This window comes from Centropristis striata, chromosome 19 (assembly GCF_030273125.1).
Source record: "Centropristis striata isolate RG_2023a ecotype Rhode Island chromosome 19, C.striata_1.0, whole genome shotgun sequence".
NCBI lineage: Eukaryota > Metazoa > Chordata > Actinopteri > Perciformes > Serranidae > Centropristis > Centropristis striata.
Genome location: NC_081535.1, coordinates 4,040,368 through 4,068,061, shown reverse-complemented (window position 1 = coordinate 4,068,061; position 27,694 = coordinate 4,040,368). Strand labels below are relative to the sequence as shown.

Below are 27,694 nucleotides of genomic sequence, written 5' to 3'. Positions count from 1 at the left end.
TGATATTTGTGTTTTGTAAAACAGCGCCCCCAGTATCAGTTGAGGCGGCTAGTGGTACTGCAGCACAGAAGAAGGCAAGAAAACCCACAAAATCTATCTATATCAGATTTCGTATGTGTATATATGCGTATAGTTTCCAGTGAATATCAATGTTCAATGTGTATGTGCTGGATGGTGTGGTACCTTATTAAAAGTAAATGTTTTATGGAGTTGCAGAAGTTGCTGTAGCTAAATCTACAGGAGACTTAGCTTTATTAGCTTCTTATGTTGTGTTACTATGTAATTCAGGGATGACATTCATGTTGCTTAGCGTAATGCCCATAATCATTTGATATGAGATACTTACATGTAATATAGTATATCAGCTAATTGGGTTCATGATAATGTACTTTTAGTGCAGCATACTGCGTAATATGCTATCTCACGGTTAGCATGCTAACGGATACATACTTTCTGCACTAGCGGTAATAAATTCTGATGGAGTTCTGTGAGAAGTTAATAAGAGAAAAGCTGCCAAGATCAGCAAGACGCCCAGTAGCTGTTGAAAGCTCTGTGTTGTTGTTGTTGTTGTTGTTGTTGTGGTGTTTGTGGAGAGAATGTGACTCTCTCTGGACTGTTTTCATCTCCATTCAGTTCACAAACACAGCGGTGTCTGGAGAGAATAGAGAGGAATACCTGGATAGAATTTAAATAACCATTTAACACATGCTCGTTGGTGGATTATGTATATGTTTGTTTTTCAACAGAATTCTGTTGATACAGACATCAGCTCAGAGTGAGAACGGTTCACGACCCGCCTTAACTCTGTGGAGTCTTTTTGGGCTATTTAGTCCATTTTTTAATCCTTTCATCCTGCCTGTATACACCACTTAAAAAATGTTTAAATGTGATGTTGGTCTATTTTTTTCAGCACAACCTCACCTATATGACCTGATAATAATTTATTTTTTATTCGGACTTACTGGATCAATATTTTGAACCAAAAAGGGAAAAAGAAGAAACTCTGTTTTTTATTGTGATGTCACTGTATTTTATTTGTGTTTTGTGTGTTTAGCGTAACAATTTTAGTCATTTTGTGTGTTTTTTGATCATATTGTGTCTTTATGTGTCTTTTTTGTTCACTCTGTCTTTTTTTAGTCATTTTGTGTCTTCTTCTGTGTTTTTTATGGCCATTATGTATTCTCTTTTTGTGTCTTTTTCGGTCATTTTGTGTCTTTTAGTCATTTTGTTTCTTTTTTTGGTCATTTTGAGTCTTTTTTTGGTCATTTTGTGTATTTTTTTGTCATTTTGTTTCTTTTTTTGTCATTTTGTGTATTTTTTTAGTCATTTTATGCCTTTTTTGTCATTTTGTGTCTTTTTTCAGTATTTTTGTGTGTTTTTTCAGTCATTTAGTGTCCTTTTTAAGTAATTTTGTGTCTTTTATGTCCTTATATTCTTCACAGACATCGTTTAGACTGGCTTCATGACAATCATTCAGACATGTTTACATTGAAAACCACTCACTTTCTCAAATAACCTTCTGGTGTATAAATACAGCTGCATCCTCTTAACATTTTTACATTTTGTTACAGGAAGATGGAAACCAAGAACAGACCTTAATTGAGACACTTGTGCCGCATGTGGTCCTACCCACAATTACACTAATGAATACCAATTAGGGAACACATTCATGATACCAAATTCCACTTTCTTTAACAGATTCCAGTCTGTCGGGGGGCCTGACATTCCTCCGCTTGTTTCTTCATCTTCATTATCGCGCTTTCATTGCAAAGATAGAAAAAGTTCACAGGATGACTGCTGAGTTCTGAGAGGAAAATGTGTTTTTTTTCCGGCTGATGAGAAGTGAAATTAGTTTGATGCGGTATTGAGGAACGCGTCAGCGGGATATCTGGAGGTGTGGTTGTCTGAAGGGTGTGAATTACGTTATTCTCACTGCTCCGTCAGGGAGAGAGAGCAGGAGAGAGAGAGAGAGAGTCGGAGGGAGAGAGAGCCTGGCAGGGAGAGGTGACTGACAGGATATTTGGCGCTAAGGCTGCAAGCCTCGCTGCTAATTGAGTGTTGTGGAGACTGAGCTGAGGACTAATTGGCCCTCCTCCTGCAGGAAGCAGCCAGGCTGGCTGACAGGACGCCACTCAGCCCGGGACACACGGCTCAATTTAAACCTGCTGCTTACGTCTGTGTGTGTGTGTGAAAATGCTAAAGTATGCATGTGTGTGTTCAGCGAGTGAGTGAGACAAGAGTTTTCAACTTAATGCAAAGTTTGATGTTGCATAAAACGCTGCACAAACACACAGAATAAATAGAAATGTCCTCAAAAACAACCCCAGTGCCTTTAGGTTACCTGTCTTCTTTATATCTCCTTATAGTGCTGAAGCAATTAGTCACTTTGTGCCATTTTGTCTTTTTTTTTTTGTCATTTTGTGTCTTTTTTGGTCATTTTGTGTCTTTTTTAGTCATTTTGTGTCTTTTTTTTTAGTAATTTTGTGTCTTTTTTGGTCATTTTGTGTCTTTTGTTAGTAATTTTGTGTCTTTTTTTTAGTAATTTTGTGTCTTTTTTTAGCTATTATGTGTCCTTTTTTAGGCATTTTTTGTCTTTTTTTGGTCATTTTGTGTCTTTTTGTGTCTTTTTTATGTGATCTTGTGTCTTTTTTTGATCATTTTGCGTCTTTTTTTAGTAATTTTGTGTCTTTTTTTAGTAATTTTGTGTCTTTTTTAGTCATTTTGTGTCTTTTTTTTTAGTAATTTTGTGTCTTTTTTGGTCATTTTGTGTCTTTTTTTTAGTAATTTTGTGTCTTTTTGTGTCTTTTTTTTAGTAATTTTGTGTCTTTTTTTAGCTATTATGTGTGCTTTTTTGGCATTTTTTGTCTTTTTTTGGTCATTTTGTGTCTTTTTGTGATTTTGTGTCTTTTTTGTGTGATCTTGTGTCTTTTTTTGGTCATTTTGCGTCGTTTTTTAGTCATTTGGTGTCTTTTTTTGGTAATTTTGTGTCTTTTTTGGTGATGATTTCATAGTTGGAAAAAACTACAAATACTACAAAACGACATATCTGCTTTCCTGGCTTTAATGGTAGAAATGCGGTAATGCTTTCCCGCCTAAAATGGGTTAAGTAAAAGTAAATAATACCACAGTGTGAAATTACCCCACTATGAGTAAAAGTCCTGCATTCAAAACTTATTTAAGTAAAAGTACAAAAGCATCAGCATCAAAGTGTACTTGAAGTATCAAAAGTAAAAGTACTCATTGATAAATTGACCCACTTAGATTCCAGGACATATTCTAAATATATTATTAGATTATTTGAACTGATGCATTTATGGAAGCAGCGTTTTAATTTTGTAAAGATAAGACTCCTTTTAACTACTTAATCTACTAAAAAAAAAGGCTAACTGATCATGTTATTCATGTTAAATCTTCACCTGAAAAGTAACTGAAAAATGTACAAAATTAATGTACTCAAAATGTAGTGGAGTAGAAGTATAAAGTTACATAAAAAGGAAATACTCAAGTAAAGTACAAGTACCTCAAAAACATACTTGAGTAAATGTACCTAGTTACATTCCATGACCTCTTTATGCTACTCCCAAGCTGTTTTTGATTAAAAAACCTTTTTTTTTTTATGCAGTAGAAATGTGTTATTTTTGAAAATGTTGCAATGCTGAATTTGAATATTTCTGCATACTGGAGTCCCTAAACAGCCTTTGAGTTGCATAATTTTTATATCAGTGGAAAGTCGAGACTCTTGTGGATTCAATGGGTTCAGTTTTATTCATGTTTGATGATGTTAGTCCTCATAGTAGCCGTTTTATTTTAGTGTGAGAACATTTTGTGAAACTGTATAAACTGAGCTGCTGTGACCTCGAGGGTAATCACAGCCGTGTGAAACTTTACAACCACAAACTAGAAACAGGGAGCATTCAGAGGATGGACGGCAACAGTTTTTGATACTAAATCGTAGCATGGATTTTTCTACTGTGTTCCTCAGTGTCTTGCTGTCTTAAAGTGTAATTTTGGAGGGATTTTTGACCATTTCTATCAGTTCTTGAGTAGTCTAAATTGTATTTAGCACAAAATCTGTGTCACAAATTCAGATTCAGACTTATTTTATTGTCAATGAACAGAGTAACAAGTTCTAGGACAATGAAATTAGCCATCAACCCGTCCAAAACGTATACTTAAACACACATATAATATGACAGAGGTGGACAGGACAGGGAGACAGAGATGAAAGAAAAGAAATAAACCACAACATGAGGAGAGGAAATGGTATCAAATCAAAAACTGCTGCAACAACCTATGAGAGAAAAGGGCACGAGAATGGCCATCATAATGTTCTAAAGGTCTTTTAAACTCTATTCGGACCTCTTGACATTTGAAGAGGCGAATAACCCAAACACAATGTTTGTGGCAGATTTATTGCTAGCTGAGCTTAATCTCAAATGTATCTTCAGGTTCCCACCTTCTATGTTCACCTCATCTACTGTTGGCCTGTTATTGTCCCCCAAAATATTCTCTTCTTCTTCTAGGTGGTCAGCTTGATTAATTCATTGTTTAAGTTGTAATCCTTCACAAAAGTCAAAAGTAGACCAAAGACAAGCCATTTGAAGGCATCACAGATGAATCATAGCTTAATATATCATACCAATTGTTCATTTTGTGATAAAAGCACCAAATTTGGCAGCTGTGTTGATAAATATATTGAGAACAAAACTGGATATTGGGCCAAACTCAGACCCTGGTTGCCGTGGCAGCCATTGTTTAAATAGGCTCACTTTGCACCTTATTAATGCAAATATGCAATGATTAAGATGGAATAGTGGCATTAGAATGTGTGAGGGGCACCAAATTTAGGCTTTTAGTGCAAAAAAAAAATTCTCATCTCAGAAAATCCTGTGGGAAACACTGGTTTTAAAGCTTTTTTGCAGTTTAGTGTAGTTTTTTATACTTTTTATACTTTTTTATACTATGCTCACACCATCCAGGGGACAAATAACCCTTTACCGCCACTGATGAAAAAAATCGTAGAGGAAATATTGGAATTAACAAAAATGAGGACTGTCCTATTATTTATACCTAAACATGCGGCGTCTTACCCGTGTGGTGTAGGCAGCCTCGGGGTCGTCCTCCAGGACTCGGCTCAGGCCAAAATCAGAGACTTTACACACCAGGTTACTGTTGACCAGGATGTTACGAGCTGCCAGGTCCCGGTGGACGTAGCCCATATCAGACAGGTATCTGCATTAATCAACAGAGAGGAGAGGATTAAAACTAAACCCTGAGCTCTAATGGTATGTTCAGTAACACACAGTGGCCCTCATTTATCAAATGAACATAGAAACCAGCAAGGGCTGAGCAATATATCGATATTAAAAATATATCAGCCAAAACATTAATATTTTTTAATTTTAAATACATTACTCCACTGTAAAATACACTGGCACCATGTTTGTAGCAAAAATATACTGTAATATATATACAAGCCGTCATTTTTTGCATTTATTTTTTGTAAAAATACTTTTTGTCACTGTTAAATGTACTAAACGCCATATCTCTAACAGAAATATACTGTAATATTTAATGGTAAAATCTTTAATTTATGCTGAATTCATAAAGTATTTTCTTGTTATATGGCAGAGCAGCATGAACAGCAATTTCTTTCGATGGAAAAACTTTTTTTTTTTTTACCGTAAAATATGGAATAAAATGGCAATCTTAAACATGAAATAAATAGTGCTCATATAATTTTACCGTAATATTAGAAAAAGTTGCACCGTATTTATTACGGTAAGTTCTGGCAACCACAGCTGCTGTTTTTTTACCGTAAAAACAACAGTTTTTTTAGTTTTTTTTACAGTGTAGCAAAGTGCACCTTTAATTTAAAATCGACATTTTAAGCAGGTACATAAATACGCAGTAACGGGGGTTTATAGAATAAAAGTACTTATAGTAATATACCCAAATTATCCGGAGTCTGAGCCAGATAACAGTGGTGCGTTAAATGTTTACCGGATAACATTAGACAACAACATTTAACAGCCTCGGCTAGTAGCCTGTTTAAAGAATGTCACGGTCACAGGGTGTATTTATTTTTAATGATGCTTTAATAATAAATGATAAAGCCTAAACATGCTTTGGTTTGTCACCAATAAAAAAAAAACCCACTGCAGAGTTTTGCCAATACAATAGTCATTCTACGATTAATACAAAATATATAATAAATGCCGAGCCTTTGCATAAAAGTAACCGTACGACCACTTTTGTTGGTTTGATAAATGAGGGCCAGTGTGTTTGTGTTTATTTGTACCTCATGCCAGATGCAATGCCCCGCAGCATACCAACCAGCTGGATCACAGTGAACTGCCCGTCATTTTTCTGAGGAAAAACAAAGACAAAGACATATTTTGTTGTTATTTGACTCTGGTATCAGTCATCAGCTGTCAAAGGGACAGATGCAAAAAATATTTCCTGCCACATGCCATCACACTGTACAATAACAATAACAAATAATAGTCTGGTTCATTACATACAGTCGTTATGCACTTTATGTGTTTTTTTTGCACACTGTTCATTACACCTTATTTGTTTCACAGCACCAAACATTTCTATACTGTATATTCATATTTATTCTGCACTGGAATTCTACTCCTTAATACATACTCCTCTTTAGACACTTTATTTTTTATTGTATTTTTATATTTTATTGCTTGAAGTATGCCTAGGTTGTTCTTTTTATTTAATTGTGTTGTCATTGTCTCTGTGTGTAATGCTGCTGCTACACTGTAATTTCCCAGCTTGGGATAAATAAAGTCTATCTATCTATCTATCTATCTATCTATCTATCTATCTATCTATCCATTTTCCATCCATCAATTTTCCATCCATCCATCCATCCATCCATTATCCATCCATCCATCCATCCATCCATCCATTATCCATCCATTATCCATCCATCCATCCATCCATCCATTATCCATCCATCCACCCATCCATCCATCTATCCATCCATTATCCATCCATCATCCATCCATTATCCATCCATCCATCCATCCATCCATCCATCCAGCCATTATCCATCCACCCATCCATCTATCCATTATCCATCCATCCATCCATCCATCCATTATCCATCCATCCATTATCCATCCATCCATCCATCCATCCAGCCATTATCCATCCACCCATCCATCTATCCATTATCCATCCATCCATCCATCCATTATCCATCCATCCATCCATCTATTATCCATCCATCCATCCATCCATCTATTAACCACTTAATACAGTCTATAAAAACAGTGAACAGATTAATTCAGAAGAGAGTGGAAGAAAAAAATGGCCAAAGACGTAATATGACATGACAAATGTGTAAAATCAGACACATTCACTGGAAGGAAATCATGTATGATTTAGTTAATTTACTACCAGTTAATATTAATGCTGTCGACTCAGGATGCCCTATATGCACTTTCAGTTATGCAGCATATAGCTGCACTGGGTTGCTGTATTATATATGCACCAGCTCTGTAATGATAATGACGTTCCCATGTGGTTTGACATTAAAAATCGTCTGGAAAATTACAGTGAAACAGTGTGCTTCAATGCAGATAATTTTTTTTTTCCGGGTATAGCCTGAAAAATTGGGTCAACTTGCAAAATGATATAGAAAGGCAATAGATAGACGACATGTATGACCTCTGCATTTAAAAATGATAGCTAAGCATTCTGTTAACGGGCACTTAAGAGTTTCCTTCTAGCATGAAAGACACAAAGCCATTAATGCCACGAAGCCAATTACTGGAAGTTATAGCAGAGACACAGAGACACACCTCTGCACATCCAACTTTAATTCACAATTTGATGGCTTTATGGCATCTTATGCTTCTCATTCCTGGAAGTATAAATGTAATGATTACAGTTTCCTACATCTACAGCATCTAATCTTCAAGTGCACTTCAAATTATTTGTTTCTTACCAAGATAAGAAAAAAAATAGATTTAGGCCTACATGTGTTACATCACTTATCTTGTTTTAACCCTTTGATGCACAACATGGGTCTAAAGTGACCCGACAGAGTTTTTATGTTCGATATATCTTTGCAATAAATTATTTTATTTATTTATTATTATTTATTTATTATTTATTCATTCAGTATTCCAAGTTTTCCTCAATTATTTTTTTAAAATGTTTTTATTTATTATTATCCTTTATTAATTTTTGAATAAAATCCCTTTTTGTGTCACTTCGAATGCACAACATGGGTCAAAAATTACCCATATCCATTTTTTTTTAGCTAAGTAGCTTGTTAAGCTAACTACTTAGCTAACTTCTTGGCTAAGTAGCTTGCAAAGCTAACAACTAAGCTAAATTCTTCGCAAAGTAGTCAAGTAGTAAGTCACTTCGAATGCACAACATGGGTAAAAAAATTACCCATATCCATTTTTTTTAGTTAAGAAGCTTGCTAAGCTAACTACTTAGCAAACTTCTTGGCTAAGTATTCAGCTAAGTAGCTTGCTAAGCTAACTACTTAGCTAACTTCTTGGCTAAGTATTAAGCTAAGTAGCTTGCTAAGCTAACTACTTATCTAACTTCTTAGCCAAGTAGTTAGCTATGTAATAATACAAAAACATATTTTTTATATAAAATAAGTTGATATCAAAAGATGGAGCACAGAAACACACAGCAGCATTACATTTTTTTTTTTTATTGTTGTTCAACGTGCTAATTTCTAGATTTAGCCAATAAGTTAGCTAAGTAGTTAGTTTAGCAAGCTACTCAGCTAAAAAAAATGGATATGGGTCATTTTTGACCCATGTTGTGCATTAGAAGAGTACACAAAAAGGGATTTTATTAAAAAATAATAAAGGAAAACATAAAAATTAGGATGTATGAAGATCAAAAACAAACTAATTGAGGAAAACCATGAAAATATTTTTTTGAAAAGATATAGAACATAAAAACTCTGTCGGGTCACTTTAGACTCATGTTGTGCATCAAATGGTTAATTCAATAAATCTCTTTTAAGTGAAATTATCTGTCCATGCAGCAGGATAATTTCCCTCTGATTTAGTGTTTCATCTTGTTTTTGGACACTTTTTTTTTTTCAGTGTGTGTTCTTATCGATAGCTCTGCTGCTCAATGTGTGGACTCAAACCAAGATGAAGGGTTCCTCTGTGGCTCTGGCCTGCTGTCCACAGTCACAGAGACGCCATGTTTTATGAAACCGTTGCCTCTGGTACAGACTCCTACTGAGCTGGTCTCCTTCCTGCAAGTCACAGCTACTTTCATCACTCCCAGCCTCAACTTTCTCTTGTGGGACCTTCAAATCTCTATACCCCAATGTTAATAATTAGGGCTTTTTAATAACCAAGGAAAATGATGATGGGGCACAGAAGTTTCTGCCAAGGACACACTAAGCTTTCTCTCTCCCACTGCATGCTGGTCAGGAGGTAACTCCTTGAAAAGAGTTGGCAGACTGAGTTAGCATTGCACTCCTATAACACTGCTGGACAAAAAAATAAAAATATTAAAATCGATGCAGCAGAACCAGAGATATCTTAAAGATCCCCTGACGTCAAAAATATGTTTATTTTTTATTTTTAACTGCCCTAAAATGTGTCTGGCCTTGACTTGACTGAATTGTTTGTGTACAAAGTTTGTTGGTGTTTTCACATTTCTCTGCTGAAGGGGGAGGTGTCTGTGAACAATTAAAAATTTACCCCAGGCAAGTTAAATTTGATGCATTATAATATCTAAAGCAAATCGCTGTCTAATATGCAAAAGCTGGAAAAGAAACTTGGACCCACTAGCCAGGGGTGGAAAAAGTATTCTGATCTCTTACTTTAGTAAAAGTACTAATTCCACACTGTAAAATTACTCCACTACAAGTAAAAGTCCTGCTTTCAAAACTTATTTAAGTAAAAGTATAAAAGTATCAGCATTAAAATGTACTTAAAGTGTCAAAAGTAAAAGTATTCGTTTTGCACTCATATTGTTTTATATATTCCAAATATATTATTGGATTACAATTATTGATGCATTCATGTAAGCAGTGTTTGAATTTTCTCAAGATATGGCTCATTTTAACTACTTCATTTACTGTTATGAGGTTTAATTAGAAAAACGTCTAATCACTTTAAATGTATCATGTTTTTTTATGTTAAATCTTGATGTGAAAAGTAACTAAAGCTGTCAACTAAATGTAGTGGAGTAAAAAGTGCAATATCTGCCTCTAAAATGTATAAAGTATAAAGTTACATATAATGGAAATACTCAAGTAAAGTCCAAGTACCTCAAAATTATACTTAAATACAGTGACAGAGTAAATGTTACTTTCCATCACTGTTTACTATGCAGAATAGACTCACTCAGATTTGTTTTATATATTCCAAATATGTGTATTAATATTACTGATTCATTGATGTAAGCAGTGTTTAATTTCAGTGTTTAATAAAAAAAATAAAAAAGTCAAGTGATGACCTAAAGCTAAAGCTGTCGACCAAATGTAGTGGAGTAAAAAAGTACAATATTTGCCTCACAGTGTAAAACAGGAGAATTATTAAGTTAAATAAAATGGAAATACTGAAGTAAAGTACCTCAAAATGTACTTAAGTACAGTTAAATGTAGCACAGAGCAGACTTCTCAGCAACCCAGAACACCAGTTCCTCGCCAGTTTCTCCCCCCATGAGCTTAAAAAACCCACATAAACCAGCTAAAAGACACTAACTTCACTTAGTATTCTGGTAGAGTTGTTTGTTACTGATTTTCGTGCACAACAGACTCCTCGTCTGAGTCTGGAAGCTCAAACATTAAGCTGAATCTCTCCGATGTTTCTGCTAATGGAAAAAATAAATAGGCTGCTAATTGGTGCATATTGTGAGTCTGCCATGGAGCGTCCTGTCTGAGCAGCACAGAAAGGAAGCGGAGAGCTAATTATGGTTTGATTAGTGTATAATCACCTGAAACTAGGAATTGTTGTGTTTTCATTAGCTCAGAATGAGCTCTTCATATACACACGGGTCTTTTTTCTTGGAGTCGGCAATGTTGCACTGCCATGTTCTACAACAGCAACTGAAAAAGTGTCTCTTGAGACGGGATTGTACATTTTTAGGTTATCTATAGGCGCCCATAGGATCTCTATGTGCTTGGAAAGGGAGGGTGAGGAGAGGGGTGTTCAATTTCAACAGTGTATTATTATTTCACATTCATTCCTCGACACAAACAGAAAGAAAATAAGGCAGTCTGTTTGTTTTAGAGTACTAGAGTAAGTAAGTTAGTAATTAAGTAAGTAAGTAAGTAAGTAAGTAAGTAAGTAAGTAAGTAAGTAAGTAAATACGTAAGTAAGTAAGTACCAAAATAAGTAAGTAAGTACAAAAGTAAGTAAGTTAGTACGTAAGTAAGTAAGTATGTAAGTAAGTAAGTAAATACATAAGTAAGTATGAAAGTCAGTAAGTAAGTAAGTAAGTAAGTAAGTAAATACGTGAGTAAGTAAGTATGAAAGTAAGTAAGTAAGTAAGTAAATACAAAAGTAAGTAAGTAAGTAAGTAAGTAAATACATAAGTAGGTAAGTAAGTAAGTAAGTAAGTAAGTAAGTATGTAAGTAAGTAAGTAAATACGTAAGTAAGTAAGTATGAAAGTCAGTAAGTAAGTAAGTAAGTAAGTAAGTAAGTAAGTAAATACGTAAGTAAGTAAGTATGAAAGTCAGTAAGTAAGTAAGTAAGTAAATACGTAAGTAAGTAAGTATGAAAGTAAGTAAGTAAGTAAGTAAATACAAAAGTAAGTAAGTAAGTAAATACAAAAGTAAGTAAGTAAGTAAGTAAGTACAAAAGTAAGTAAGTAAGTACAAAAGTAAGTAAGTAAGTACAAAAGTAAGTAAGCAAGTACAAAAGTAAGTAAGTAAGTAAGTAAGTACGTAAGTAAAGTCACTTTTAACAGATAAAATTAGAAAGTGCTTTACAGAAGATAAAAAGAAAGAAATAAGAGATATCCAAAGTTTGGGTGCCACATATTGAAATGATTGATCACCAGGTGTTTTCAGACGTGGAACAGACAGAAGATGTGTTCGACCTGAGAGACCGAGCTGACAGATATGGGTGAAGTAGTTCAACAATGTAAAGGGGAGCCTGACCATGTGATGCTCTATATCTGAATCTGGCCGATATCTGCTGATGATATCTGTCAAGTGATAAATCACCTCTGACAGCCAGATTCACTTCATTTTATGCAGCTAAAACAATTCATTTACATTGAGAATCAGTGGTGGCTTTCCTGAACCACCTCCTCTTCTTCTTTCACATCCTTTTACTCCCTATCCTCCTCCTCTTTATCCTCTATCTCCTTCCTATAATTACCATCCTTCTCTCTCATACTTCCTCCTCATCACCTTATAATCCTTCACATCCTTCTCGCTAGATTTATGTACTATTCTAGGAATATTTTACCCTTAAAATGTCCATTTGGATTTCAATTAATCACCCCACGTTACCTTGAATTCATAAAGAAAACTTGCATGCCTCCAAGGTGAACAGAGAAACCATAAATCTTTAATGACCTGAAGTACATGGAGGCCAATTTAACAGCAAACTTTATATAAAAAAACATCCATTCTGCAATGGAAAAGACTCACAAAATAGTACGATTATGGCACTTTACTCTCCTCACGTTTATTTCTTTTCTTTCATCTTTGTCTCTCTGTCCGTCCATCTCTGTCATATTATATGTGTGTTTTATACGTTTGGACGGGTTGATGGCAAATTTCGTTATCCTAGTACTTGTTATTCAATGACAATAAAGGAAAATCTGAATCTGACTCTTTCCCTCTATCTGAAACCCCTTCCCTTAGTTTTCTTCCAATCCAATCTCTCTCTGTGACTTTCACTCTGAGCCTCGGCTTCCTCCAATCCAACTGTCAACAATCCAACCTTCCTCTCATCCCAAAGTCCACAGCAGCTCTCCTCCTCCTCCTCCTCCTCCTCCTTTCTCTTTCTCCTCCTTCCCTTTCTCCTTCTCTTTCTTTCCCCTTATCCTTCTCTTTCTCCTCCTCCTCTCCCTCCTCCTCTTTCTCCTCCTCCTCTTTCTCCTTCTCCATCTCCTTCTCTTTCTTTCTCTCCTTCTCCTTTTCCTTCTCTTTCTCCGTCTCTTCCTCCGTCTCCTTCTCTTTCTCCGTCTCTTTCTCCTTCTCTTTCTCTTTCTCCTTCTCCGTCTCTTTCTCCGTCTCTTTCTCCGTCTCTTCCTCCTTCTCCTTCTCTTTCTCCGTCTCTTTCTCCGTCTCTTTCTCCTTCTCTTTCTCCGTCTCTTTCTCCGTCTCTTCCTCCATCTCCTTCTCTTTCTCCTTCTCTTCCTCCGTCTCTTCCTCCATCTCTTCCTCCATCTCCTTCTCTTTCTCCTTCTCTTTCTCTGTCTCTTCCTCCGTCTCCTTCTCCTTCTCTTTCTCCTTCTCCTATTTATCTTTCTCCTCCTCCTTTTTCTCCTTCTCTTCCTTTCCTTCTCCTCCTCCTCCTCCTCTCTCTTTCTCCTTTTCTTTCTTTCCCCTTCTCTTCCTCTTTCCTTCTCCTCCTCTTTCTCCTTTTTTTTTCTCCTTCTCCTTTCTCTTTCTCCTTCTCTTCCTCCTTCTTTCTCCTTTTCATTCTCCTGCTCTCTCCTTCTTTCTCCTTCTCATTCTCCTCCTTCTCCTCCTCCTCCTCCTCCTCCTCTCAGTTTCCATCACTCCTCCTCCTCCTCCTCCTCAGCAGCAGAACATCCCTCTTACATGTGAAATGAGATGTTGAGCCTCAGATCTGAGTTATGAGCCTCTCACTCTATTGTCCCTGTGACCCTTTAATCCAGAGCCGGTCCGGGCCCCTGGTTCCTCTCAGGCCCCTGGTTCCTCTCAGGCCCCTGGTTCCTCTCAGGGCCCCTGGTTCCTCTCAGGCCCCTGGTTCCTCTCAGGCCCCTGGTTCCTCTCAGGCCCCTGGTTCCTCTAACGGCCCCCGGTTCCTCTCATTTATACCGGCCCTCAGCTCACCAGCCATCCATGTAATTACTTCACAGGGAGTCTGTGCTGCTCCTCCTGCTGCTCCTGCTGCTCCTCTGCCATCCAGGATTACTCCCCGAGGCACACAGGAGCGTCACGTCAGCACTTTTTTTCCCACTGACCACAGTGGAAAAAAAAGCTGATCCTTCCTCTGTCACAGAGCCGGCAGGAACATCTTGTTCAGGTAAAGATCTTTCATCTCTCCAGTCTGCTCTGCTCACTTCAAACACACCTCCAAACACCACGTTTGGGCCAATCTGTCTGGGCCGAGGTTATTATAGTTAACCACAACTAACGAAATAACGAAAACTAGAATAAAAAAAAACAATTTTTGGTAACAAACGAGTTTTAAAAAAAACGATAACTACATAGTATAAGTATAAGTGCTTCAATATGTGTGTGTTTGTGTGTCTGTACATGAAATTAAAAAAAATATTTTTTTTTCCTTTCTGTTTCTGGCCTTTTTACATTTTTTAAAATTTTTATTAGTATTTTTTTATTTATTAATTCCATTTTATTACTTCATATTAATTTTATTTTACTTATTTTTTTTATTATTTATTTCGGCCTTGTGAGGGGTGGGTGGGATTGATTTATTGTTTAATGTTACTGTTCTGTAACTTGAAAAATCTATAAATAAAGTGCCGAAAAAAAACGATAACTAACTGAAACTGTATTTTGTGTTTACAAAACTAACTAAAATTATAGTGAAAATGTCCTTCGTTTTCGTCTTTGTCAATTTTTTCTTCATACATAAACCTTTCAGGTTGATATGAAATCTATTTCATCTATCTGGTTTTATGACTTAATAAACTTATTGGGGCTGAGATGGATCAGACAAAGGAAATAAAGGAAACATTTATTGTGACTTATTGAATCTGGCACCTAAAAGTAAAATTGTTACTTTACCATTAACAAACAATTCAATTATAATTAATAGTTTTAGTTGCACTCATGTTAACATTTTTAACACAATTTTAAGTATGTTAATGATTTTTAAATGATGCATATACCTTTAAGAAATTGGTTTAAAACATTTAAAGATTAAATATGTATCGCACTTTGTTAATAATTGGTCTATAAACCATCTATAAATATCACTTAGTTGGTTAATATAAAGTGTTACCGAATTTTAAAACAGCAGTTAAATGAGCTTTTCGACATCTATTGAAACATTTTATAGAGATGGAGTTCTTTGCCAGATAGGAAAAGGTATTTATCCATAATTTGGTCCCTAAATTTAACAATAAATTGACCTCTGCATGTCAGAAATCTTGGAAGTCAAAGATCTAAAGATTGACGTGTTGAATAAGAGTCAACCTGAGAATTAAATTTAAAATAAGTCTTAAAGTGCTTTGGAAAGTTTTCATGATCTGAATATACCTTATAAATAAAAACACATATTTGAGATATATTGATGTCATGAACAGCAACAGTTAGATTGTATAAATTAAATGTTGATTGTAATTCAATGATTGTAAATATTGCTTTCTTTTATTGTTATTAGTTTTTCTTTTCTTTTAAAATGAATAACAGAATTATAATAATTTATTGTAAATATTGCTTTCCTTATCTTGTTATCTTTTTTTCTGATGGTTGCTTTGGCAATATATACATTGTTACGTCATGCCAATAAAGCCAATTGAATTGAATTGAATTGAACAGTAAGTATCTGAAGCTTCTGAAAGAGGTAGAGATGACCTTATCTCTCTCCTCCCTCCATCAGCCATCTGCTGCAGGAGTTTTCTTTTTTCCCGTCCAGGATTTAGCCTCGTCCGCCAACTGAGCATCTTGCCATTGTAACCAGTGAACAGACTAAAGTGGTCTGGAGAGGACGGAGCGTTGCCAGCCTTCATTATAGTCACCTTCTCCACTCGCTCACATCCAAACCGTCTAGACGGAGCAGACGTGATCCAGCTCTGAGCGCTCAGATGACTTTCAGATTTACTGGCAAACTGACACAGTTGGGACTAGTAAACATTAAAAAAAAAAAAAAAAAGTTCAAAATCTGCACCACGTAGACACTCTGTCTGGGCCGAGGTTATTATAGTTAACGAAAACTAACGAAATAACGAAAAATAGAATAAAGAAACATTTTTGTTAACTGAAATTAAAAAACGAGAGTTTAAAAAAACCCGATAACTAACTGAAACTGTATTATATGCTTACAAAACTAACTAAAACTATAGTGAAGAATCTGTGTGTCATTCGTTCTTTCCATTTTCAATTGGTAATCAAAATCAAATAATGGAATATTGACTGGTTATTTTGTTATTTGTTTCCTATTATAAAACAAAAAAAAACTAAAAAAATGCTTGTTTTTTCATATTTCAATCTTAGGCTCAGATCAAAAATACAAAATGGAAAAATGGGCACCAGGACTGAATTTGATTTTAATATTTAATATTTAATATTTTTTTAAATATTTAATTACGTGACCCGGAAGTTTGACTGTGCTCAAGTGAGCCATCTTTCACTTCTCCGTAGTCAAACCAGCCGTCCCTATATAATAATAATAATAATAATAATAATAATAATAATAATAATAATAATAATAATATATAATTAAGTTCATTGAGACTAGAAAACAAATGACAAAATAACCAGTCGATTTTTCATTATTTGATTTTGATTGCCAGTTGAAAATGGAAACTAGAATGATACACAGATTGTGAAAATGTCCTTCGTTTTCGTCTTTGTCAACTTTTTTCATACGTAAAACTTTTTTGGTTGATATGAAATCTATTTCATCTATCTGGTTTTATGACTTAATAAACTTATCTGGGCTGAGATGGATCAGACAAAGGAAATAAAGGAAACATTTATTGTGACTTTACACTAAAGTGACACTAAAACTAATAAAAACTAAACTAAAACTGAGCATTTTCCCCAAAAAATAAAAACTAATTAAAACTAGCAGACTCACTCTAAAAACTCATTAAAACTAACTGAATTTGAAAACAAAAAATCACAACGAAATTAAAACTAAAGAAAACTTTTTGTAATAAAAAAACAAAAGAAAACCAACCAACAAGTTAAATTTCAAATTACAATTCAGATTCAGTTTTTCAATGCAATGATTCAAATTGAACAATACAAATTCAAATTATGTGATTCAAATTCAGTTTTTTGATGCAATTATTCAAGTTGAAAAAAAAAAAACTAAAGAAAACTCCAAAACTATAATTATAACCTTATTCTGGGCTCCAGTGTTTAGTCAGTATCATTTATTGTTGCTCTGCTAAATGTTTCAGATAAAGAATACTGTAACACCAACCTGAATACACAACTCAGTAACTTTTCTTTCCCCTTCAAAGACGTCAGTGCAACACCTGCCAACTTTAACTTTTTTTTTTTTGCACAAATATCCATAACTGTGTTCCCTGTTAATTGCTGCGTGGATGTGTAGAATGAGGAGGTATTGAGTTGGAATAATAACAGCTTAGCTGGACACATTTATTCTCCCACAGTGGAGGATCTCGGCTCTGGGAAATGTGTTTTTCTTTCCAGAGGACTGAACGTTTTTTTTCTTACACCCTTGTGATAATTGTCCTCGCAATTTAGCATATCAGTAAATAGTGGCTCTCCACCCACTTACCTCAGCAACACTTCATTTTATGCAGCTAAAACAATTCATTTACATTAAAAAGTAAAAAGGATGTAAACATTCTTCTTTTAATCCTTTTTACTCCCTTTCCTCCTCCTCTTTATCTCCTATTTCTTCCTATAATTATCATCCTTTTCTCTAGAACAGTTCCTTATAATCCTTTACATCCTTCTTGCTAGATTTCCCTTCATTCTAGGAATATTTCACCTTTAAAACGAGCATTTGGATTTCAATTAATCACCCCGCGTTACCTTGAATTCATAAAGAAAACTTGCATGCCTCCAAGGTGAACAGAGAAACCATAAATCTTTAATGACCTGAAGTACATGGAGGCCAATTTAACAGCAAACTTTATATAAAAAAAACATCCATTCAGCAATGGAGAAGACTCCAAAAATGCATGTGTTTGGGAAATACTGATATACTGCTAGTTTCTCAAACACAAACTTTTAAAATTTCTGTACATTATAATAAGTGAGAAAATAAATGATAAATAATAAAATAAATAGCTAAATAAATATCATTACTGTTCAGTAAAAAGTTTTTTTTTTTAAAAGTAAAAAGAATAAATAAATAAATAAATAGCTAACACGATTTCTAAATCACATCAAGATACATTTTCTGGATGATATGTTTTATAAAAAACGTTTTTATAAAAAATTAAAAAAATATCCATTCTGCAATGGAAAAGACTCAGAAAATAGTAAAATTATGGCAATAAATGCATGTTTTTGGGAAGTACTGAGCACCCGGCTGGATAAACTGATTAAACTGTGTAAGTTGTGTGAGAGTTTTTATGTTTTCAGATCGTTCTGAAGTTGCTAAACCTGGCCTTAAATTACTTCAACTCATTAAAGTTTTATTCTGTTTTTAGATGCTGAGTTCGTCAGCAGCATGCAAGCAAAACAAGGTTGTTTCTTTTTCACAAACTCAAGGTAACACCCTGAGAGAAAGTGATGAACATATAGAGATCTCTAGGTGTGAAGTGTTCCTTGGTTCTCTATCTTACCTTGAGGAACGTGTCCAGAGATCCGTTCTCCATGTATTCAGTGATGATCATCACAGGTTTACCTGAGAAACAAAAACAACAAGATATTTCACCACAAAGACAAGAACACATTCATAAAGTTCTCCTCTACAACACTCCAATACTGGAACATATACTTCACATCATACGTGAGATGTGTATTAATTGATTTTATACATCATATTTATACAATATTCTTGTCTTTTTGCACATTCTACTTATTTACATATTCATATACTCTTAGTATATTATCTATTGTATGTACATCTTGTGTTAAGTATCTATATGCATATATAATGCAGGTACAATATATCATATACATATATATAGATATAGATATATATATATAGATATACAGTGCAGGCCAAAAGTAGATTCCCACTGAAGGCATCAAAACTATGAATGAACACATATGGAATTATGTACTTAACAAAAAAGTGTGAAATAACTGAAAACATGTCTTGTATTTTAGATTCCTCAAAGTAACCACCCTTTGCTTACTAGAATATAAGACATGTTTTCAGTTATTTCACACTTTTTTGTTAAGTACATAATTCCACATGTGTTCATTCATAGTTTTGATGAATCTAAAATGTCAATAGTCATGAAAATAAAGGAAACACATTGAATGAGAAGGTGTGTCCAAACTTTTGGCCTGTACTGTATATACATATACATATATATATATATATATATATATATATACTGTGATATACTACATATACTGTGATATACTACTATTATTATTACCTTATTATAATTATTATTATTGTTATTATTATTATTATTATATATTATATACTGTACTATTCGCAATAACATTGTCTGTCTGTCTATCTAATGAACATGGTGTAACAGGTTCTTCTCTCTCTGTACCGAGTTAGAACAGTTTGTCATGTGGTTTCTTCCTCAGTCTCAGTGTGATATGTTAACTCTGGTTCTGTCCTTGAGAGGAGACAGCAGGAGACACTCAGCGTCTGAGCCAGCGGCTGTCTCCTCCCCTCCGTCTCCTCCTCACGTACCAGGAGGTGATCTCTGACTCCCCTCTCCCCTCTTCAAATCCCTCCCTCTGGGAGGAGATCCCACAGTGTTAGATGGAGGACATCTATCATCTATGGGCTGAAATATGTGCCACCAGAAACTGAATTTGAATTATTTATATTTTAACTTGAATTGCTTAACTTGAATAATTGCATCAAAAAACTGAATTTGAATCACAAAATTTGAATTTGCATTGTTCAATTTGAATCATTGCATTGTAATTTGAAATTTAACTTATTAGTTTGGAACTGAACATTCAGTTCGCAAAATTCAATTTCAATTTTCTGCGACAAACATCCGGGTAGTTGAGGCAGAGCAATCGAGCGCAGATACACAGAGCGACTCTTCGGCCAATCAGCACCTCCGTTTTCTACGCTTGATTGCTCTGCCTCAACTAACCGGATGTTCGTCGCAGAAAATTTAAATTGAATTGTGAGAACTCAATGTTCAGTTCCAAACTAATACAAAAGTCTCCAATAACACCAGAAAAAGTCGCTGGATCTGTCGCCAGTTGCTTTTTTGAAAAATAGTCGCTAAGGGGGTCTGAAAAGTTGCTAAATATAGCAACAAAGTCACTAAGTTGGCAACACTGCTTCACCGGCTTTTACAAATGCATGCAGGAACAAAGTCATCACATCCTGCTTCGCATTTTATCCAATCAGCAACCAGGCTTTTTTCAGGGGAGAAACACGGCCCCGCCCCCTGGTGGTTGGTGGACTACTGGTGTAGAAAGTGTTGATCAGATATGAAGAGACGAGAGAAAGGAGAGACGCATTTTAAAATGGAAATAAAAATCATGATAACAATTAAAATCTGTAAAATATATAAAAATATATTTGTAAAATATATTTCATTCATTTCATGTTCTTATTGCAATACGACTGCATGACATCACTGGTATGTAGGAGTCAGAGAAAGGTCACTTCAAAAGTACAACTCAAAGCTCCATAAAGCACAGTGGAGGCTGTCGAAGCACATCTAAAGCTGCCTGATGAAGAACAGCCGAGTCTGATGGACGTTGAAAAAGCCTGACAAAGTAGAGCTTATAGAGTGAAGAAACCACAGCAGAGGCTGACAAGTTGAGCTTCAGATTCCTAAAACATCCACACAGTACAACTGCAATATGAGGAGTCTCACTAATCGGCATTGTGACAAACCGAATTTCCTCAAACAGTAGCCGGGGCTTCTATAACTAAAAAAATCAGAAAATCAGAGCAGCTCTGACCGGCATTTTTTAGAGTGTTTTACACAGCGCATTGTAGCCAGTTACCAGGATGTCGGCCATATTGGAAGTACTGGGATGTAAACAAACAATGAACAGCTGAATGTTCATTTTAAGCAGGATTTAAAATGTCTAAACTAGTAAAAAGCCCAGAAGAACGTGTGTAAACGGCTCGACTTTACAGAGAATGACTAGGACAGCGGGAGAAACAACCATATTTACCTACAGTACTAACTCGTGGGGCCAAACTTCTAAATACAGGTGTTGTGTCCATTTTATTTGTGTCTTGTGTGTTCAGCCGAACAATTTTAGTCATTCTGTCTTTTTTTTGTCATTTTGTGTCATTTTTTAGTCATTTTTTGTCTTTTGTTGGTCATTTTGTGTCTTTTGTTGGTCATTTTGTGTCTTTTGTTGGTCATTTTGTGTCTTTTTTTGGTCATTTTGTGTCTTTTGTTGGTCATTTTGTGTCTTTTTTGTTCATTTTGTGTCTTTTTTGTTCATTTTGTGTCTTTTGTTGGTCATTTTGTGTCTTTTTTAGGTCATTTTGTGTCTTTTGTTGGTCATTTTGTGTCTTTTTTGTTCATTTTGTGTCTTTTGTTGGTCATTTTGTGTCTTTTTTAGGTCACTTTGTGTCTTTTTTCGGTCATTTTGTAACTTTTTTTTTTCATTTTGTGTCTTTTTTCGGTCATTTTGTGTCTTTTGTTGGTCATTTTGCGTCTTTTTTTCGGTCATTTTGTGTCCTTTTTTTTTGTCATTTTGTGTCTTTTTTTAGTAATTTTGTGTAATTTTTTAGTCATTTAAGGTTAGGCCTTGTAGAGAGAACTGTTTGGGGTTCAGGTAAACTTGGGCTCATGTTAACAACTTAAAGGAGGACTGGTTGGGGTCAGGGGTCAGGTTGGTGCAGGTTAAGGTAAGGGGGACACATATCGACGGGGGAACAGACTTTGACATAACACCGGTAAGACACCCGGCTGATAAAAGAGGCCGGCTTTTATTTACTAAAAACTGTTTTTACACCCGGTTACTAAATGAGGCTGCTCATTAATAGGGGCCGGCTTTACATTGAGGAAATACGGTAGTTTACAAATCCTGAAGGGCATATCTGGGACAACCAAAACACAGTCAGACTGGGATCAGACATGGTGGTGATGACTCACTCTTGGTGACCACGCCCTCCAGACGGATGATGTTTGGGTGGTTAAACTGGCCCATGATGGACGCCTCCCACAGGAAGTCCCGTCTCTGCTGCTCCGTGTAGCCCGCCTTCAGGGTCTTGATGGCGACCTGCAGCTCTCGTTTCCCCGGCAGCCTCAGCGGTCCGCTGCACACCTCGCCAAACTCCCCTGAGGCCAAGAGAGAGAGAGAGGGTTAACATTTCAGCCCACTTTATCACCTCCTTTAAGTCGGATCCAGTGTTGAAACAGACTTTTCTTAGCAACCTGAATCGAAAAGTTTCCTTTAGGTTTCTTAGACATTTCATGGCTTTTGTGCACTGAAAAAAGATTTTTTGGCCCTGTAATCATTATTTCAATCATCTATATATATATATATCTAAACAAATGAAGCTAATGTGTAACAGTGATTATCTTTAAAAACTGAAAATATAAAAATAACTGAAAATATTCTACAAAGAAATACGAATTCAGTGCTTTTACTTTAAAATAGCAGTTTTTCATGTAGTGCAGGGGTACTCAAACTCGCGTCCCGTGGGCCAATTGCAGGCCCACTTGATGATATTTTGTGGCCCCCACCTTGATGTGTGTGGGAAGTCCCTTTAATTCCTTTTTTGGTAATTTTGTGTCTTTTTTTAAATAATTTTGTGTCTTTTTTTATCATTTTGTGTCTTTTTTTTAATAATTTTGTGTATTTTTTAATCATTTTGTGTCTTTTTTTAAATAATTTTGTGTCTTTTAAAAATTATTTTGTGTCTTTTTTAAATCATTTTGTGTCTTTTTTTTAAATCATTTTGTGTCTTTTTTTAAAATCATTTTGTGTCTTTTTTAATAATTTTATGTCTTTTTTTGATAATTTTGGTCCACAAACTAACGAGATGTCACGGTGACTATGTCCATTATTTATATACAGTCTATGTTCTGCATACAACTGGGACTGACTACTTTTTCGCAGAGGATTGTGCAGAAAGCATGCTGGTATGCATCCTACAAAATGCACACAAACAATACAACCAGCTGCAGTAGAACATCCTGGTATATTTGTCATATTATATTTGACATACTATTTATTGGAACATACTACATCGTGTCGTATGGGTATTTGAATGCACCTTCAGATTTTATAATCACAACATTTCACTGCTGCTCAGCTAGAAAACCTGCTCAGCTCTGAATGCTGCAAATCAACATGTTTGTCAGCGGGGCACAAACAGCATTTATAGCTCCGAGCTGTCATTTTCTTGCAGTGTTTGGCTTAATTGAGTGTGTGTGTGTAAATGTGCGCCTATACAATGAAGCGCAATTATGAAAAGTGACAGGTTTATGCAGTTGGGAGAAAATATGTCACACTATTGCAGATTTAATGAGAAAGTGGTTAAATTCTACACAGCACTTAATTAATGCTGCACTCGTTGCTGTTATTACTGTACAGCCAGTGTGTTTTAATACAGCCTTGTTGGTAATTAGGCTGTAAAAAAAAGCGTATTTTTACCTGTGATGCATTATTCTGGCTAAATCAGCCTCAATCTGACATTCAGAGGAGGAATGGACTCACCAGCTCCGATGATCCTCTCGATGGAGATGAACGAGACGTCGATCTCTTGGGCGAACTCGTGCACCGCCTGGTTGGGGTCTTCGTAGGTGAGCGGGTCAATGTAGGTACGCACCCCCGGGAACTTTACTGCACACACATATGCATGCATCATTACCATTTAGATGTAATTTACCACCATTGACATGTATTCAGGCTTGCATCCACCATGCAATGCATATATACATACAGAAACATGTAAATGTGTGAGGCTTTTGCAAGCTTGTTGCAAATCAGGGAGCAGGACAATACTGACAACAACATTATTTCATCAGTGTTAAGTAGTAGCTTGATTTGTCAATTTCTCATGGGAGACATTATAACATAAACACATAAAATATAGACGGATATATTAGTTGACTGATATAATTTGCTGATATTGGCCTATCAAGGACATATCGGTATTGGTGTATATGCTCTCTGTAAAAGTCAAAGTCAAATTTATTTCTATAGCACATTTACAGACGGCTGAGCCGCACCAAAGTGCTTCACATAAAAGTGCAATAAAATAGAGAATTGACAAAGGTAAAAGAAACAAACAAACAAAAAAAACTAAACTAAATTTAAAATAATTTAGAAGAAGAAGGGATAATTTTAAAAGCACTGTCGGATTACTAGGGGACACTATTCCCTAGCACTTGCTAGAGGAAAAAAAACTTTAATTGAAGGCAAGAGACAAGAGGTGGGTTTTTAAGTGAGATTTTCTGATATGTGCAGTTATTGAAACTTTTTTAAATAATGTATAATTATATATATATTTTTTTATATAGTCACCACTTGACTGGATCTGAACAGTAATGATGTTTATTTAGCCATTTATTCTATTATTATATACTTATTTATTAATTATTATAGATTTCAGATTTATAGAATTGGCTGACAATGGAATACAGTTTGTATAATGTATAATAATGTAAAACAATTAATAAAGCTTTATGTTTGATAAAAAGTAGCTCTCTGGATAAATTTACAGAGTGGGAATAATAATATAATAACATATATTATATATTTACAATTTACACTATAAACAAGTAGAAATATAAAAAAGTATTAACAATTAAGACAAAGCTAAATTAAAAACTTTTGAACATTATATACAATGTAGACGGACTCAGTTGGATATGAACTATAGAATATTGCACATGTAAAATAAATCATAAAAATATTGTACAGAAATATAAACTGCATCAGTCCTTAAATTTAATACCTTTGAAAAAGCAGCACTCCTTACAAAAACTAAAATTACCCGGGAAAAAATGCCATAATTCATGCTTTTTTAAAAACGTTTTACTCTTTTCTTCTCTTTTTTTAAACTCTGTTTTTAGATTGAGTTTTTATTAACATTTTATTGTTTTATTGTTCTAGTATTTTATTGTTTTCATTGTTTTAATTTATTACTATATTTGTGTAAGATTTCTTTATTGTATTTTAATAACTGTACACTTTGGTCAACTGAGATGGTTTTTAAATGTCTATAAATAAACTTTGACTTGACTTTTAATCATCTCTAAAACTGGACACTCTTTCAGTCACTTTTTGTGTGCATGATAAGTCATTAAAATTAATTTAAAAATATTTTCATGCATGATATCAAGCAATATGAAGGTTTACCAAACATACTGACACTGTTTATTTCTTGTTTTTTTCCCTGACTCCTCCATAGCTGATGAACCCGTCACGCTCAGCTCTGAAGCCAGATGGATGGAGGGGACAATGCCAACAATGTGCCCAAATATATTAATCTGTCACGGCCTATAAATCACCACAGCTCTTGTGTCCTCTGCCAACATGGCTGCCATGGAGCTGGTGTGTAGCTGTGTCATTTAGAGAATCGCTGCTGGTACAAAACACTGTCAACTGTACTGTAACACACACACACACACACACACACACACACACACATGCACGGGCCTACGGGGATGAACAAACTCGTACAGACATGACCGCTGTCTGAACCCGATATAGTACATGTAGTGAGAACTTTGGATGAACTTGCCCACACACACACACACACATAAACACACACATACACTGACTTTGGACTGTATTTACTTACTGTGACCGTTGTGGAAGTGCATCTTCTCCTCTTCAGGATCCTGCTTTGCTTTGCTGTAGCCACACCGCCTGAGAGGGACGACACACAAACATCAGAATCAACGCCATGCTACAGTGATGTCATGTTCACAGGTAAAGACAGTCAGTACATTTACATTGAAAAAAAAACAATTATTGCCTTAATTTGACTATAACTGGACAACTGAAGTGCATGTAAACGTGTTAGTCCGACTGATGTTGGAGTTCTCCAACTCCGATTAGGACACCCAGCATGTATGACAACCGGTCACATTAGCCAGTCGCACATTAGCCAGTTGCATTAGCCAGTTGCATTAGCCAGTTGCATTAGCTGGTCGCACATTAGCCAGTTGCATTAGCCAGTTGCATTAGCCGGTCGCACATTAGCCAGTTGCATTAGCCAGTTGCATTAGCCGGTCGCACATTAGCCAGTTGCATTAGCCAGTTGCATTAGCCCGTCGCACATTAGCCGGTTGCATTAGCCAGTTGCATTAGCCGGTCGCACATTAGCCAGTTGCATTAGCCAGTCGCACATTAGCCGGTTGCATTAGCCGGTCGCACATTAGCCGGTTGCATTAGCCAGTTGCATTAGCCGGTCGCACATTAGCCAGTTGCATTAGCCAGTCGCACATTAGCCAGTTGCATTAGCCGGTCGCACATTAGCCGGTAGCACATTAGCCAGTCACATTAGCCGGTCGCACATTATCCGGTGCACTTTAGCCGGTAGCATTAGCCGGTCGCATTAGTCATTTATTGTTGACCTGCTATCTCCCCCTAAAAACCCACTGCCTGCAACCCCAAATTCTCAATAAAAACGGGCAGAAAAGGTGTTTTTGGTGTCCAAATATATACAGGCTTCATAGTCCAACTTAACTGAATGAAACATGACCACTGAAAAATGAAACATTTTGAAAAAGCAACTTGTACAAAAGAAAAGTTATGCAGCCGGTTCGGCAACCTGGGGAAATCTAAAGAAAGTTAAATAAAAGATCTCAACTCAGCACCATAGTAGACTAAAAAAGCAATTGATTTTAATATTCTACGACTAAAATTAATTCGAATTCAGATGATGTCCACCACTTTTATGTGTAATTTATTGTTGACCTGCTATCTCCCCCTAAAAACCCACTGCCAGTAACCCCCAATTCTCAATAAAAATGGGCAGAAAAGGTGTTTTTGGTGTCTATATACTGAAAATGAAATATGTTGAAAAAGTAACTTGTACAAAAGAAAAGTTATGCAGCCTGTTGGGCAACCTGGGGAATTTGAAAGAAAGTTAAATAAAAGATCTCAACTCAGCACCATCTAGTAGACTAAAAAAGCAATTGATTTTATTATTCTAGCACTAAAATGAATTATTTATAAAAAATAAATAAATATAAAAAAATATATAATATATATATATATATATATATATATATATATATATATATATATATATATATATATATATATATATATATATATATAATATAAAAAAAATATTGATATTTGTTGTTTGTGTATTGATCCAATATTGCCACACAGAATACTGCAACCCTAACCTGCCCCTAGCAGTAACATAGATCTATTTACTAATTCAGTATCATTTTCATTGTTATTTTTATATTTAATATCACACTAGGAGTCATTAAATTAGAGAGATTAATTTCACCTACAGTTCAGTTTCAGCTGGTGTATTTATAATAGCATTTAGCAATGATTTTATATGATTTGTTGACATCCATTTCCAATTTCTAGCACAAAATACTGTATGTCCTTGTGCATTTAATCCACTGATTGTATATCTAAACAAAGAGCACACAGTGACATTTACACTCAGAGAAGAAAAACAGCACAAAGAGATCCCAGTCAAGATAAAACAGCCAGACACACAGAAGTAAATCATGGCCAACACTCGACACAATCACTCTCTAATCTAAGTGCAACATAAGCTGTTTATATCCTCAGAGGTT

The 27,694-nt window shown here is 35.3% G+C and overlaps 1 protein-coding gene across 1 annotated transcript in view; it reads right to left on the bottom strand.

Annotated features, from left to right (window-relative positions):
• LOC131992925 (ephrin type-A receptor 5) overlaps positions 1–27,694 on the bottom strand; it is a 151,073-nt gene that overhangs the window by 20,746 nt on the left and 102,633 nt on the right. The window contains exons 10-15 of the mRNA XM_059358637.1: positions 25,723–25,790; positions 23,631–23,756; positions 22,061–22,246; positions 18,623–18,684; positions 6,302–6,369; positions 5,091–5,232 (exon numbers count right to left, since the gene is read on the bottom strand). Of these exons, the coding sequence (XP_059214620.1) occupies positions 5,091–5,232; positions 6,302–6,369; positions 18,623–18,684; positions 22,061–22,246; positions 23,631–23,756; positions 25,723–25,790 (652 nt within the window). The remainder of the gene's footprint in view (positions 1–5,090; positions 5,233–6,301; positions 6,370–18,622; positions 18,685–22,060; positions 22,247–23,630; positions 23,757–25,722; positions 25,791–27,694) is intronic.